The sequence below is a fragment of the Saccoglossus kowalevskii genome, chromosome 2 (genome assembly GCF_978046115.1).
Source record: "Saccoglossus kowalevskii chromosome 2, keSacKowa6.1, whole genome shotgun sequence".
Classification (NCBI taxonomy): domain Eukaryota; kingdom Metazoa; phylum Hemichordata; class Enteropneusta; family Harrimaniidae; genus Saccoglossus; species Saccoglossus kowalevskii.
In genome coordinates this window covers 28321159-28336430 of record NC_140642.1, presented here as the reverse complement: position 1 = coordinate 28336430, position 15272 = coordinate 28321159, and the positions used below count along the sequence as shown (strand labels likewise).

Here is a 15272-nt window from a genome sequence, read left to right as displayed (position 1 = left end):
CATTATTTGGTTGATGTTGACTAATTGAAACACTGCATTATTTGGTTGATGTTGACTAACTAAAACATTACATTTGGGTAGTGTTGACTAACTGAAACATTACATTATTTGGTTGGTTTTGACTAATTGAAACATTACATTATATGGGTAGTGTTGACTAATTGAAACACTGCATTATTTGGTTGATGTTGACTAATTGAAACACTACATTATTTGGTTGATGTTGACTAATTGAAACAACATTATTTGGTTGATGTTGACTAATTGAAACATTACATTATTTAGTTGATGTTGACTAATTGAAACATTACATTATTTGGGTAGTGTTGACTAACTGAAACATTACATTATTTGGTTGGTGTTGACTAATTGAGACACTACATTATTTGGGTAGTGTTGACTAATTGTAATATTACATTATTTGGTTGATCTTGACTAATTGAAACAATACATTATTTGGGTAGTGTTGACTAATTGAAACAATACATTATTTGGTTGATGTTGACTAATTGAAACACTGCATTATTTGGTTGATGTTGACTAACTAAAACATTACATTTGGGTAGTGTTGACTAACTGAAACATTACATTATTTGGTTGGTTTTGACCAATTGAAACATTACATTATTTGGGTAGTGCTGACTAATTGAAACACTACATTATTTGGGTAGTGTTGACTAATTGAAACATTACATTATTTGGGTAGTGTTGACTAATTGAAACACTGCATTATTTGGGCAGTGCTGACTAATTGAAACATTGAAACACTACATGATTTGGGTGATGTTGACGAATTGAAACATCACATTATTTGGTTGATGTTGACTAATTGAAACACTACATTATTTGGCTGGCGTTGACAATTGAAACAATACACTATTAAGTATTTGGTTGATGTTGACTAATTGAAACATTACATTATTTTGGATTATGTTGACTAATTGAAACATTGCATTATTTAGTCATTTGCACCACTAACCCTAAAAGATGCAACTTAGTAACACCACTTATAATAGAGACTATAAATGTTATTAGAATTATGTACAAGTGGGCAATTGTGGTTTGTTCTATACATCTATAGTTCATGATTTGTGTCAAGAGGGGAGGGAGTATAAAAATAAAATTGTCAGCCAATATATCTTTTCTATAATTAACTTTATTACAGAAACAATTTAGTGTTTTTGTATTACAAGTACAAATCATCCACTCACTGATTTTTGTAAATTGTAATCTTTAAGGAAATGTTCAGATTTACTGCATGACATTCTCACAAGGTTTTGGAATAGAAACATTTAAAGGGTGGTGGTTGCAACATGTCATGTTCAATACAAGTACGTTTGTTTATAAGAAATCTGACCACTCCCCTCTAGCAATTAACACACTGCATGTTGAAATCTTCCATGCATAGCCTGTATCAGCAGGCAATGTGTTGATCGCTTATGTGACATCACAAACAAGTGTAAGTATTTATATTGCTTTGATCTATATTCGTCTATCAATAAAAAATATTTCGAGTTATAACACTATATCCAGATTCTGTGTCATGATTGGCCAATATTTTGTCACACAGGGTTATAAAGAATTACACTGTCTCTCATACATGATATCACTTTGGGAATAGACAACAAACTATGGCCTCATAAAATACTAATTTTTTGGGAGACTTGAAATCCCTTAGGGGTAAATAGACGTATGCTATTGCCCGCATTGCCAGTCAATATTTTATATTTACTAAATTATAAACGATTACACAACCATGCTAGCATTTCTTTCATCAATATTTGTCACTATGCACATTATGGAAAAGGTACAGTATCAAACCAATGACCACTGTTGCACCCATTTGTAAGTTCAAATAGAATAGAGATTGTCTGCCAATACCCCTGCCAAGTCTATATCTTAGGCTTGGAGTTGCAAATGACAATAGTATAATAAAGGAATTTTTTCGGTAAAAATGTTAGTGTTATTTTCAATTTCTCCTAATTCTTCAACATTAAAGAGCAGCAGTCTGAATGACATTAACTCATAGAAAGTACATAATGCATGTAAAATACGTTTACACAAAATTTGAACATGCGCTGCATGACCACAGCCCTTTAATCAGTTGTTTTTTTAATTTTTTTCTCTTCACCAATGATAATTCCAGGGCTTGAACTTTAGGGGGCAGTATTTTATAAAAATGGCCTTAGAATATAGAAATACGTGTAGAAAATATTGAAATGGCACCAAGGCAAACTCATTGGGCATCAAGACAGTGGCCCTCGATTCCTCTGAAGTTCAAGCCCTGGTATTTTTTTTAGACATAATCCTTTATCTCAGCCCCACTTTTCTATTGGGGGAACCCTGATTAATAATCAAACACAAGAACATAGTACCCATACACGGCAAATGTGACATCCCAGAGTTCAATGCGTTTTGTACCATCCAATATACACTTTATCTCCGCACAAGGGCGCAATTTCAAATTGAAAGAAAAACTAGCGTACACGCTATTACCATTCTATGACCTCAATTGACCCACCAGCCTCATTCCCAACTTGATACTGGAATTCTCATTTTTTTGATGTATTTAAAGTTTTTTACCCGGATCGTTTTAACCATTTCAATAAATAGTTACAGACTATAATTGATTATGCGAAATTACTGCATTTTTGGTGGTTTTTGGCCTACTCCTCTCACTGTTATGTTAGAATTACCGCGAGAGTGCCTCCTATGGATTGTCAACATGGCGGCTCACACAGTTACGTTCGGTAAGTTCTTTTTTTTACGTTTTACACACAAAAAAAGCAATTTTTAGAAAATAACGTTCGATTTCTTCAATTGTTGGCGCCTTTTTTGTTGCAATAATGCTGGTCGTGAAAATGAAAAACGTAATTTTGTTGGGAATTTCGAGAGCTTTACAACGATATGTAGATCGACCATATACACGTTATGTCCCTCATAGGAGTAGTGAATAAAGTGTCATAATGTATTTTGTCATTAATTTGCATACCATATATTCACTATTGAGATAATATATACACTATTGAGATACTATGGGTATAGGGATAAAATGAACATTTTCCATGTATCTGTTTTTGATACCAATGCATTTCATTCGTTTCTCTCAATACTATTTTCTGACATATTATTCATAATAAATTATGTAATATTAAAGTGAGAATATACTAAATATAGTTAATAACAAATGATTTTCAAAAAAAAATGTGCCACGCCCCCTCCACTTGCCCCATTTCTCCAGTAAACGTGACACACATTGATGTGTTTGAAGTTGAAGAATTAATACCTAGAAAATAGTGTCATTACAAATTTGACAATTTAGGCTGACTTTAGCATAGTTTTACCAAGTGTAAATAATAATTTATTATTATGACAGATTTTTTATATTAAATATTGAGATTAGTTTAATAACAAATGATTTTCAAAGAAAATGTGCCAGGCCCCCTCCACATGCCCCATTTTTTACAGTCAAAGACTTCATAGAAAATAGTGTCATTACAAATTTGACAATTTAGGCTGACTTTGGAATAGTTTTACCAAGTGTAAATAATAATTTATTATTATGACAGATTTTTGATATTAAATATTGAGATTAGTAATGCATCTTGTGTTTTGTTTCAGATCTTTTGTGCTGAACTTACCATGGACAGTTTGCATGTGACGAGTGATACCTGGCTTGATTTTATATACAACATGGAGATGTGATGCACAGTGTTTTGTATTCCTTGTGTGTGCCAAATAAAATTTCAAAATGTGATTCAGCAGAATCCAACAAATTCACTTCAATGTGTTCAGTGTATTTAATTTCAAATGCTAGTGAAGCTGCTTCAAGTTTCTTATCAAGTTTGTTAAGATCATCCTTTTTAGTAACTTGAAGTAACTTTGCTGAATGATTTGCTTCATTAATTTCAACCTTGGTATCAAATTGGTCGACCAGTTTTGTTTCATATTGCTTCACATCATGTTTTTGATCTTCAGATAACTTTGCAAACTTTTGTATAAATTCCAGTTGTTGGTCGATCTTTTGAGCCTCGTTGAAGAGCTTGTCAATTAGTTTACCCACGTTTCTCAATTTAGCATGAAGGTGATCCATAGTGTATTCATTTATGGGGTCATACTTTATAAGAGGATGATTACTCTGACCATTACTTTTTTCTTCTGCCCATGAATTCATATCCGCAAGAGTGATAGACATATCCCATTCATGATTTGGATTGTGACATTTATGAACTGTAGCCAAACATAAATTGCAGAAAAAACTGGTATTCTTTCTCTGCAAGACCAAACTTTTATACTTTTCATCTCGTTCCAGTTTTCTACAGTATTTCATCCCCTTTATACCATGTTGGGCAAATTGTTCAGTGCATGCCAGAACAGGAAGAATATCAACTTCTATCAGTGCATCACTCTCTGGGGCATTTATAATGGCAAATGGAATGCGGCTTGCATCAGAAGACTGGATTTGGATTTCTCCATACTTCATTACCATTATATTTTATCAGACGTATAGCATCACTGATGGCAAATACTTTGAAATTTTGGGACACTCCCTTGAAATCTTGGAAAGTGTGGCCACCCTCACCTACAACTATTTCTAACTTCTGTCTCTCATTTTCATCATCAAGGTCATAATCCAATTTCTTTTCAGTCAATATGTTGAGGACACTTCTCCAAACCAGGCCTTCAATATCATGAACAAACCAGCCCTTTTTATTTTGAGAGGCAGTTTCTGACACCATTTCAAATTATTTCACAAAGTGGTTAATTTGAGAATTCTTGAAACATTTTCTTGTGTTCTCAGAGATTTCTCTAAACCATCATTGTCAGATTCAGATAGACCGGCCCCTAGATGGATAAATATGTGTTCTGCTTCAGAATCATTCCATAATTTAGTGTCATTTGTAGTCTGATCTAATTTCTGGGAAGATGGTGCTGCTAATAAAGCCAATTTAACAGAAGGAGGCAGAATATCTGATGTAATGGCTTCCTTGAAAAATGATACAGATAATACTGATTTGGCAAATGTTTTATCTTTATTTAATCGTAGGCTCGACTCCCAGTGGCTTTCTTAGAAATTGCTGATCTTTTCGTGCTAAATAGAACTGCAAGAGAGACTTCCAAATATTTCTTTGAATCATCCCATTCGTGACCCTTTAAATTTTCCAGCAAATTTCTCACCACTTGTCTTACTTGAGATGGCCCTTTTTGAATGATCAAATCGGAAAGTTGCCCTATTTCATTAGCAACGAGCGATCTCGCCTTCATCAGCTTAAATCTGTGAAAAGCACGGCTGGCAATAGAGCTTGCCGTCATTCCCATAACGAACAAATCATTCGACGCGATAGCATAAAATCGCCTACAAACCATTCGAAGTGAGCACATCGTTTTAACTTTCTCGAACTGTGATATATAGTCATCACTGTCATTAAAAAAGCAACAAAACCCGAATATTCGAGTCAAAGTCTCGGAAGAAAGAAAGCGAACGACCTTGTGTGCCGACGGACAACATCGGCGATCGAGTGAGCAGTTGAAGCCAATTTCCCACGTAATTTTGCGGCTAAACTTGCCTCCTTGACTCTTTTAGATACTCTTAGCATGATTGTGTAGGAATACGTCCAGAAAATGTGATATTGGTACAATAAATTGCACGATAAGCACATGGAAGGCTAACCCGGAAACAACTCAAGAGCTAAAAACGTTTTTTGCGCAGAACGATGCCAGAATTTCAGTTCTGCGCATAGCAATATGCGTTGGTACAGAACGTGTTGAATTCTGGGTAAAACCTCGTACCGTGCCATACGTTATGTATAAATCATCTCTTTGTAAATTCTGAAATTGCTGTTTTATCAGTGGTGACCTACCCACGAGAACTAGTTTTAAGGGATGTTCTGCTGCTCTGTTGTGGTGGATTTTTCTTCTTTCCTTTCTTTCTTGCTTGACCTCTTCCTCTCTTACTCCCACGAAATCGCCCATGCCGCCCTGCCATTTTGGACCATTAATTATTGTTTGGAACCAGCCTCCTTATTGGTAGAAAGGATTTAGGGAACCCAATGAAAAATGGTCTTTCAAACGCACAAAGAAACGCTGAGCTTTAACTAGAAAATTAGTTGGCATTATTATTAGCTGCCGATTCAATAAATTAATACTAGATATTATCGAAATTAAATATTTGTAATTGATAATTGTGTTGCAAATTACTCATTGTTAATGATTTATTTCCAGGTAGAAACTATGAGTTTTAATTTAATTCGATTATTTTGATTATATTTCTAAATTATACGAATCAGTTGCTATTAAAATAAACATATTGTCCATTAACACTTAGTTCTGTTCCCGCGTCAGAAATCTCCATTTTGTAGTGCTGTACAAGCTGCATGTGGTAAAATGCGTCGAGATTTGTGTAAGTATATTTTGCAATTTCTTTGCTTTACAGTCTTGGCGCCACAGTCTTTATTCCATGATCATTGCGTATTGGATTGTCACAAGATCACAGTGTTGCTATCCTGGGTGGAAAGACTGACGTTTGTTCTGATTATATTTGGCATCGTGACTTCTATTGTTCCCGATCAGTTACGCTGGGTTTTTTTTACCCCTGGCCCCACTTTTATGTACTGAAAATTTTGTTGTGAACCTGTTTTAATGTACAACATCAGCGTTCTTACGGTAATTCGTGAAGGCGATTGCCTTAATGTCCATGCGTGTCTTAGGTGTCCTTCAATATTTTCTTCACTACTTCGTCTGTGTGTCTGTCATTTTTTGAAATTGGATATTGGATGCCCTCAACATACTCGAGACCTGCAACACGAAGGCAGGTCATACGCCCTTTGTTTGATTTGATTAAATTCTATGTAATTTGTATTTCTATCCCACTATATGCAAGATCTGATCTATGCTATACAATTTGAAGACATTCTTTTGTTTTAAATTTCTAATCCAGTCATAATCTCTCTTCAGTAGGTGTACTATATATATATATATGATCTTTTCTTACAGCTAACGCCACAAAGGTATTTGTTGGAAATCTTTCTAAAAGTGTCCAAAGCAGAGACTTGAGAGACTTGTTTGAAAAATATGGAAAAGTGCTTGAATGTGATGTAATCAAGAACTATGGATTTGTGGTATGTTATGTTCTATGATATATCTGACATGATATTTGTGTAGTTTAATCTGACTTGCGGGGCCATTGTCAATTTTTGTTACCAATCTCATTTTTAAATTGTCAAGAAAAGACAGAGAAATGTTATTGGTGTTTACAGTTACTGGTTTATAAATTATTTGGTTAAGACATGTTTTTGTTGATGACTCGCTGTACCATTTCACATGCAATACTCTATTGTTCATTTCTGTGATGCACAGATCTAGAATATACAGACCTGTGTCATAACCAATTGTGAGGTCCAATCACACACAAAAACACACAATACTTTATCAGATCTGATTAACACCTCAACATACCCCATGATAAAAAATCTTTTGTCTTTTTGTCTAGTATTTATCACTTGGTTTTAACCACCAAATGCTTGTTTTCAAATTTTGTATTGACAAAGAAGTAAATAAAAAAACACTGTCAAAGTACTGTCAAACCTATTTTAGTGACAATCTTTTATAAAAAAACTGCCTTATACTGACAACTTTTAGGTAGTCCTAAGGCATAGTGTGTGAGCAAGCTGTGTATTATAGAAATAATTACTGCAAAGGTACCATCGTACCATCTTATTATTTTATGGGCAAATATGTTAATTGACAATGTATACAAAAAATAATCCAACATCCACATAAAAAAAAACATCTATCTATGAAAGCTTTTTAATGAATTCCCGTGGATTTTTATAACCATTTCATGTTTTCTGTTCTTTCAGCATATGGATAAAGAAGATGAAGCAAAAGAGGCTTTAGATGCATTAAATTCAAAAGAGTTCATGGGTACAAATATAAAGGTTGAGGTAAGATGGACTTCATTTAGTACAGCTTCTCAGAATATGAGATTGATCAATTGATATTAACATCCATATTTATGTCTGCTGTGAAAATAATGTGTCTGGCAATAAATTTTAAAAAAAGAGTCCAATCTGTTGTGAGTACATTTCTTTGAACAGTATGTCTGCATTAAGCTCATATCACAATACAATTGGAGAATGCCACAGTTGCAAGTCTTTGCTTAGGATTCGATATAAATTTTTTTTGTGCATCATACAATGTTACTATAAAAGAGACTCGAATTGGCAGTTATTTTGACAAAATAAAATGCTTGGTTGCAACTTGCATACAACAAACAACTACATATGCCTAATTCGCCAGTTCAAATACTTTTTGGGCTTGCTATCATTGCATGTATGTATGCTACCATTTTTCTCAATTTTTCCAGTTTTGTTTTAGTTGTTTTATTAACTAGATTGAATATTATTTCAGTTATCTACAAGCAGAGTACACAAGACACCAGGAATGGGTAGTAAAGGGGAATGTTTCAAATGTGGTCGACAAGGTCATTGGTCTCGTGATTGTGGCCGAGACAGGTCAGTTGAGTGAGTTACAATTACATTTTTTATTTTTTAATCGCAATATTGTTCAGATCCATGAAACAAACTCCTTTCATTTTTTAGAAACAAATTTTTGCTAGCTAACCATGGGCACATCTCAGAATTCAATATATGATTGTTTCTTTTATCAGGGATCGTGGGCGACCAAGAGAAAGAGACAGGTATGGTCCACCACCACGTGATAGATATTATGATTATCCTCCTCCTCCAAGAAGAGACTTTCCACCAGAGTATGAAAGAGAACGCTTATATGACCCATACAGAAGAGATTACCCCCCAGAACCATATTATAGAAGTCGTAGTAGAAGTCCCATTGGTAGACGATTTCCGTCACCACCTCCTTATGCTAGAAGACCAATGGAACCTGGGTAAGTTATAATAATTTATCATCCATGTTCAAGAGTGTATTGTTTTCATTTTAGCAGATGGACAATGACTGATACACTGAATAATACAAAAAAGTGTAATATGTGAAAAACAATGATCGGCAATGTCAGTTGAATGAGAGTAACTGGTAAAGAAAAAGGAAGAGAGAAGTGCGGTGATACAGGGCAGTGTACAAATGTTAGACACTACTTTGATCAAGTATTGGGGGGAAATTAACTTCTTACAGTGCAATATCTATCAAGAACATTGCATTAGGTATATCAGTAGTGCTTCACAGGGCGTAAACGACAGGTCTGGCTAACTGGTAGCTACTGTAGCCCCCTCTTGAAACTTGCCACACAGATTACTTCCTGAACTGACAATTACTAAACATTATACATTTCAGTTTTTATGAGAGGCCGCCAGTGCCACCACGTCCACGAGATCCCTATCTGGATATCCCACCAAGAAGGTAAGATGGTATTTTTCTTAATCTAATGTATGTGGCTTTCAAAACCAGTTGTTTTTTCCTATTGTCTTCTCATGAAATTGATGTTTGATCTCCATTCATAAAACCGCTTTCTACTACACATCCCTTCCAGCTATCCGCCGGGTCGGCTGAGCCCTCCGCCACGTGGCCTCCGCGGACTTCCACCACCGTTGCCGCGTTACTAGATACGTGAACTGATAAGTTACAATCATTCGAGAGGAAAGAAGGAATCGACTGTACAGCGTGACTTGCGAGACTTCGTGGAAGATTCATCTTATAGGATATTGTGACTTCTATTGCTAACAGAACTTTATTATTGAGACATTATTTTGAAGTAGAAAAAAGACGTAGAAATTTAAAAGCCGTTCTTATAACCATTTGAAGAGTTAATAAATAGTTGATGACCTACTATTCTGTTTCCATGTTAGAAAACCTATGTTTCATGCTGCCGAGTGCAAACTTTTTAATATATAAAAAAAATATCATGACTGTAAAACTGATTTCTCATTTTGAAAATTGGATGAATTCATGATTCGTCATTTTCGTATGTAGATTTCTTGGCTCTGTTAACGTGATCTATTTTATGTTCGTGCACTTTTTGAAATAAATAGTTGATACCGTTATTGAACACCTAAAATGAATGTGTCCGCTAAAGTAATTCTGATCCGGCGAATGATTGGAACGTAATATTGCTGTATCGGCGTGCGTAATCTCTTGTTCGAAACAGGAGAGTCCGAGACCTAAAGCAACTATTACAGAAGAGCCCCGTCAGCTCCTGTAACGATAGAAATCGGTAAGTCCGTTTACGCCAGTGGAGTGTCTCCGTATCGTGTGGCAACAGTGGAGCCGCTACTGTGATGGTGTCCAATGTAAAATAATGTTAGCTAGGGAGTCTTGTCACCAGCAGCAAACTGAGATTTGCAAAGGAATACAAAAATTCTTGTCAAGTATTTCAATTTCGTTCGATTCCGGGTCTCATTGTGTGCAGAATCATCTCATTGTCAATAGCAGTTATTAAAAAATCGCAGCAACAACCGTCATTTTCTTAATCGGCATGGTCGGCTTTTATCCTTTAGTTTTAAAAAAAAAAAAACTTGGAAACAATGTGTGATCTGTCTGTGGGATACTTACCTTATTTAGTAATTGTACTATGCTGTTAATTTCAGGCTTGATGTCTCTTCTCATGATGTATTAAGGTTATCAACTGCTCCATTGGTAAGTTTAAAAAAAAATAAAGTGTAGCGTTCTACTTTCCGAAGTATGTGAAAGCAATTAGTGTTCTCCGTAAAGAATATTTGGCCCTTCATTGTAATTACCAACTCAAATACACTTTACAAATACCGTGTCCAAATTGTTTGTGTAAAAACAAACTTTCAATCAAAGTGCAATACTCGCTGTAAAAAAGAAACAAGTTATGCAATTCTGGTCTTGCATTCAATTTCAAGAACTCAATAATTTTAATTCAGTAAAGTTGTAGATATGTATTAAAATATAGTATTTGTTGAAAAACAAAAGCGGGCATACTTCAGTTATGTTAGCTGTTAAACTTGTGTGTTTGACAAAAAGTACTGGTGACCTGAAGATCTGGGCAACTCCTAATTAGACTCTTCAAAGCTTGTAGCTATTTTGAGAATATTGAAGGTAAAATTTGGCATTACCCACTGCTCTATATACTGTTGCATTAAAATCTATCATGCTATTCTGTTGTAGGGAAATCATTTACTTGCCAGAAGCTAAAAAGTTTTCAGAAGAGACAGTGCCCTCGTGGGATAAGAGATTACACTAATATCCATCCATGCAGCTGATTGCTGGCACAATTTGTCACACTGCGGTGCCACCTCTTACATTAAGACATTTACTTGTGTGGCCATGCCATATTGCTGCAATTATGTTTGAAGATAAATCACTTTGTTTTACCACCTTGTTAAATGTTTTTTATTTATATTTTTGTATTTAAAATGTTTTAAATAAAAGTTTATATTATCGCTTTTGGTTTAATTCTTGGGTTGGAAATTATTTGGGAAATGAAAATATTTTGATGATGGTTGACCAATTCAAAAAGATTAGGTGTATTTCATTGCTATCTCAAACTGCAGTGCGGTTAGCACAAAGGTCAGCCAAGTTTTTCTGTTGATTTAGTTATCATGGTTTGTGAAAACAAGAACCACAGGAGGGTCTGCGCATGCGTCACAATCACCAGCTTCAAATCGGACGGCTCCAGGAAAAAAGAAAAAAACAACGTATTTTAACGAAATAATGCCTCAAAAGAAAAAACAACCACAGGAAAAAATGAGACCGATACAACAGAGAAAGGTCGACGAGATGCTAACGACGAACAAAAAACTCGTGGAGTCCCAGGACCGTATTATCCAAGATGGCGACCTAGAAAAAGCAATGGAACTTGCGGAAGATCAGCGGTAGTCCTCAGACTGTTCTCAATTAGGAACGAAGTCTCGAAAATCGACCCACTGAAGGAGCAACTTACAGAAACAACCAAGAAAGTATCGGACATTGAGGTATATTTAAACCAGATGAGTGATCGCATCGACGAAGTTGAGAAAAGTCTAGAACGCGTTACCAAAGCAGCCAATGTCAAAGAACTGGCGGACAAAATAAAGGAGCTAGAAAACAGAATGAAAATAACAGAAATAAAGAATGAAGACTTAGAAAACAGAGGGAGAAGAATAAACCTGAACTTTTTCAACTTTGAAGAAGGGGTAGAAAGAAGAAAAATCCTGTGCCCAGTTCATAGTGAAATTCATCATATCCCACATGGAAGTGAGGGGCGTTGGAGATCGCGTGGCCATCCAACGCGCACATCCAACGCGCACATAGAGTACCAGCGCAGCCACTTTGTTCAGGGAAGCCACGGCCTATAAAGGTGGGATTCGTGGACGCCAGTATTGCTAGAAATATTTTGTTCGCTGCTCCTAAATGTCTTCGGAACAGCCCGTATGCTGGAAAGGAAATATTTGTGACCGACTATGTGAGCAGGAGTGTACTAAACGAAAGAAAAAGACTGGCTCTCTACCAAAAGACATTTCAAAGGGAAAACCCGAAGAAAAAGTGTTAAATAGCGTGGCGTGTACCGGAGACCTGCATGATCGAAGACGACAGAGGAAAAATGAAGGCCGTGATGGTAAAGGACTTGCCAACTATCAGTTAAGACTTTTATTATATGAAGCCCTCATGGCATTTATTAAGTTTATCTTTGACTTCACATTACAGAACTTGTAATTAGGGTCACAAGGAAATATTTACAATTAGACGGGCAACATAAGTATGAAATAATTGAAAACATATTCATATTGAGTACCTGGGAGCCGTCCCATGCTGCAGTACTTTACTGTTTCTTCCAGTTACCGTGTGTCCTTTGGCTTTTGCCAATGTCCTTAATGTTTACTGTTTTTGTTTGTGTTACTTTAAAAAATTGGGCTTATTCAACTTTGAAATTTTCTGTAAAACCAAGTACAAACATGTGCATTCATGGAAGAGCAATTATCTATTGTGACCCTCAATGTTAGAGGCCTCGGGGACTACAACAAGAGAAAGAAAATTTCTAATTGGCTGAAAGAAAAACACTTTGATATAGCATATTTGCAAGGAACACATAGCACCTCGGCAGATGAGATTTTCTGGTCTTCTCAATTTAAGGGGAAATGTAGTTATTCACATGGAACTACCACCAGCAGAGGAGTGATGACTATAATTAGAAATGCTGATAAAGTTAATAAACTAACACAGGATACGGATGGGAGAATCTTAATGATTCAAACTGAAATTGATAACTCTCAATGTATTCTACTAAACATGTATGCACCCAATAGAAAATCACAACATGCTGAATTCTTAACTGATTTTAAAAATTAGGTTAACTAATATGATCCCAGATCCAAACAGTACGATAATCTGGGGGGTGATCTGAATTTTACAGTGGATAACTTGGACAAATCAGGAGGGAACCCCCAAGCCTGGACTAAATCGGTAGACATGTTTGAGGATATCACTGAACAATTTAGCTTAGTTGGCGAATAAGAAATGAGAACAAAAAACAGTTTACTTGGCGTAGAAAACGCCCTACTATTCAACAAAGCAGACTGGACTATCTAATAATCTCAGATGTTTTGCAAACGATTGTTAAAAAAGTTGAAATTATACCAGGTTTAGCTTCGGATCACTTCGCTGTTTGGCTACATTTAAAAAATTCTTGTCAGAAACATGGTCCTGCTCACTGGACATTCAACTCCACTCGAACCAAAGATAAAGAGTATGGAAACTTAATAAAGGAAAAGATTGAAAACTGGCAGGAAGAATTTAAAGATATAGATAGAAGTCAGTTATGGGACTTAAATACCAGATGAAAAAACTTACAATTGATTACACTAAAGAAAAAGCAAGAAACCGTAAACAGGAAATTGAGGACTTGGGAAAAACAGCTTAAAGATACTCAACAGATGTGTAGTGACAGCCCAAATGAGGAAAATTATAGCAATATGGAAGAAATGAAAAGGAAACTAGAAGACCATTATAATTATAAGGTAGAAAGTGCTATAATAAGATCATGGGCAAGGTGGTATGATATTTTCTGAATTTGGAAAAAAACAGAAAGAAATCCTGCATCAAACAATTAAAAGTAGAAGGGGATAAAACTATAGAACAACCAAATGAAATTTTAACAGAAATAAAATCCTTTTACTCTAGGCTTTGCTCAAATAAGGATTCGATGGAGGCCACTAAATTTCTTAATAATACTGCAATTCCAGTGCTGGCAGAAAGTTCACAGGCAAAATGTGAGGGACTTCTAACTTCAAGGGAAATTTTTGATACATTAACTTCAATGAAAGAAAATAAAAGCCCAGGAAACGATGGCTTAACGGTTGAGTTTTATAAGGCATATTGGCCACTGGTAAGAATTCTGGTAGTGAACTCATTAAACTTTGCCTTTGAGCAGGGAGAATTTTCGACCTCTCAGAAACAAAGTATCATAGAAAAACCTGGACGAGATAAACGTTTATTGAAAAACTGGAGGCCAATTTCATTAATGAACGTGGATGCAGAATTGGCATCCAAATGTCTTGCTAAGCGATTGGAATCTGTTCTCCCTGAATTAATTGGCGAAGGCAGCTTTTGTTAAAGGCCGCAATATTAGTGATTATGCAAGATTAATTAGTGAGGTGTATCACTACATAGAACAAACTGGTAAGGAGGCTCTGCTAATAGCAGTAGATTTTGAAAAGGCCTTTGATACGGTCAGTTGGAGTATCTTGATAGGGCATTAGAGAAATTTCAATTCGGTCCTCAATTTCAAAGGTGGGTGAAATCATTGTATGTTGCGTGATGAATAACGGATATAGTACGGGATACTTTGAGTTGCAAAGGGGAGTCAGACAAGGAGACCCTCCGTCTCCGATGCTCTTCATTTTAGTTTTAGAAACTCTGCTGGTGGCTATTAGATCAAAACAAGAAATCAAAGGTATTATCATATCGGGAAAAGAAAATAAAGAAGCAGCATTTGCGGATGACATGTCATGCTTCATTTCAAACGAAAAATCTGCTGAGGTGCTATTTAACTTATTGGGGGATTTTGAGAAATGCCCAGAGCTGAGAATTAACATGGACAAAACTGAAGCTGTCTGGCCTGGTAAATGGAAATATAGGCAAGATAAACTGTTCCGGGTTAGATGGCCCACATCTATCAAAATTGTAGGAATTTACTTTTCTCACAACCAAAAGGAAAATAGGAAAATAAATGTTAAAAAGCTATGGACAATATGAAAATTATTTTGAACTCTTGGAAGAGCAGGAAACATTCTCTTTTTGGCAAAGTCCAAATTATTAAAACTTATGGTATATCCCAGTTCACATGTATTGTGAGTACA

The 15272-nt window shown here is 35.6% G+C and overlaps 2 protein-coding genes across 5 annotated transcripts in view; one reads left to right on the top strand and one right to left on the bottom strand.

Annotated features, from left to right (window-relative positions):
- The window catches only part of LOC100372276 (U3 small nucleolar RNA-associated protein 25 homolog), a 32947-nt gene extending 26838 nt beyond the window's left edge, over positions 1-6109 (bottom strand). Inside the window, exon 1 of the mRNA XM_085494056.1 lies at positions 5862-6109. Within this exon, the coding sequence (XP_085350182.1) occupies positions 5862-5986 (125 nt within the window). The 5' untranslated portion in view covers positions 5987-6109. The remainder of the gene's footprint in view (positions 1-5861) is intronic.
- A 182-nt stretch (positions 6110-6291) lies between these two features.
- Positions 6292-11391, top strand: LOC100371873 (uncharacterized). Of its 4 annotated transcripts, none has more exons than XM_006817512.3 (8): positions 6292-6400; positions 6994-7118; positions 7860-7943; positions 8410-8513; positions 8669-8905; positions 9310-9375; positions 10560-10608; positions 11104-11391. In XM_006817512.3, exons 1-8 carry the CDS (start codon positions 6385-6387, stop codon positions 11128-11130), a joined length of 708 nt encoding a protein of 235 aa, XP_006817575.1. In that variant the 5' UTR covers positions 6292-6384; the 3' UTR covers positions 11131-11391. The 4 variants fall into 4 exon arrangements, with proteins under 4 accessions (XP_006817575.1, XP_002735598.1, XP_006817576.1 ...); XM_002735552.4 differs by having other exon boundaries at positions 8410-8522; XM_006817513.3 differs by lacking the exons at positions 10560-10608; positions 11104-11391 and adding an exon at positions 9506-10030.
- The last annotated feature ends 3881 nt before the right edge of the window (positions 11392-15272 follow it).

What these genes read in the sequence shown, in the direction of transcription:
- LOC100371873 (XM_002735552.4), top strand. An exon ending in TCAAGAACTATGGATTTGTG is followed by an intron (nt 7,119 to 7,859) that starts GTATGTTATGTT and finishes CTGTTCTTTCAG; the next exon opens with CATATGGATAAAGAAGATGA. An exon ending in GGCCGAGACAGGTCAGTTGA is followed by an intron (nt 8,523 to 8,668) that starts GTGAGTTACAAT and finishes TTCTTTTATCAG; the next exon opens with GGATCGTGGGCGACCAAGAG.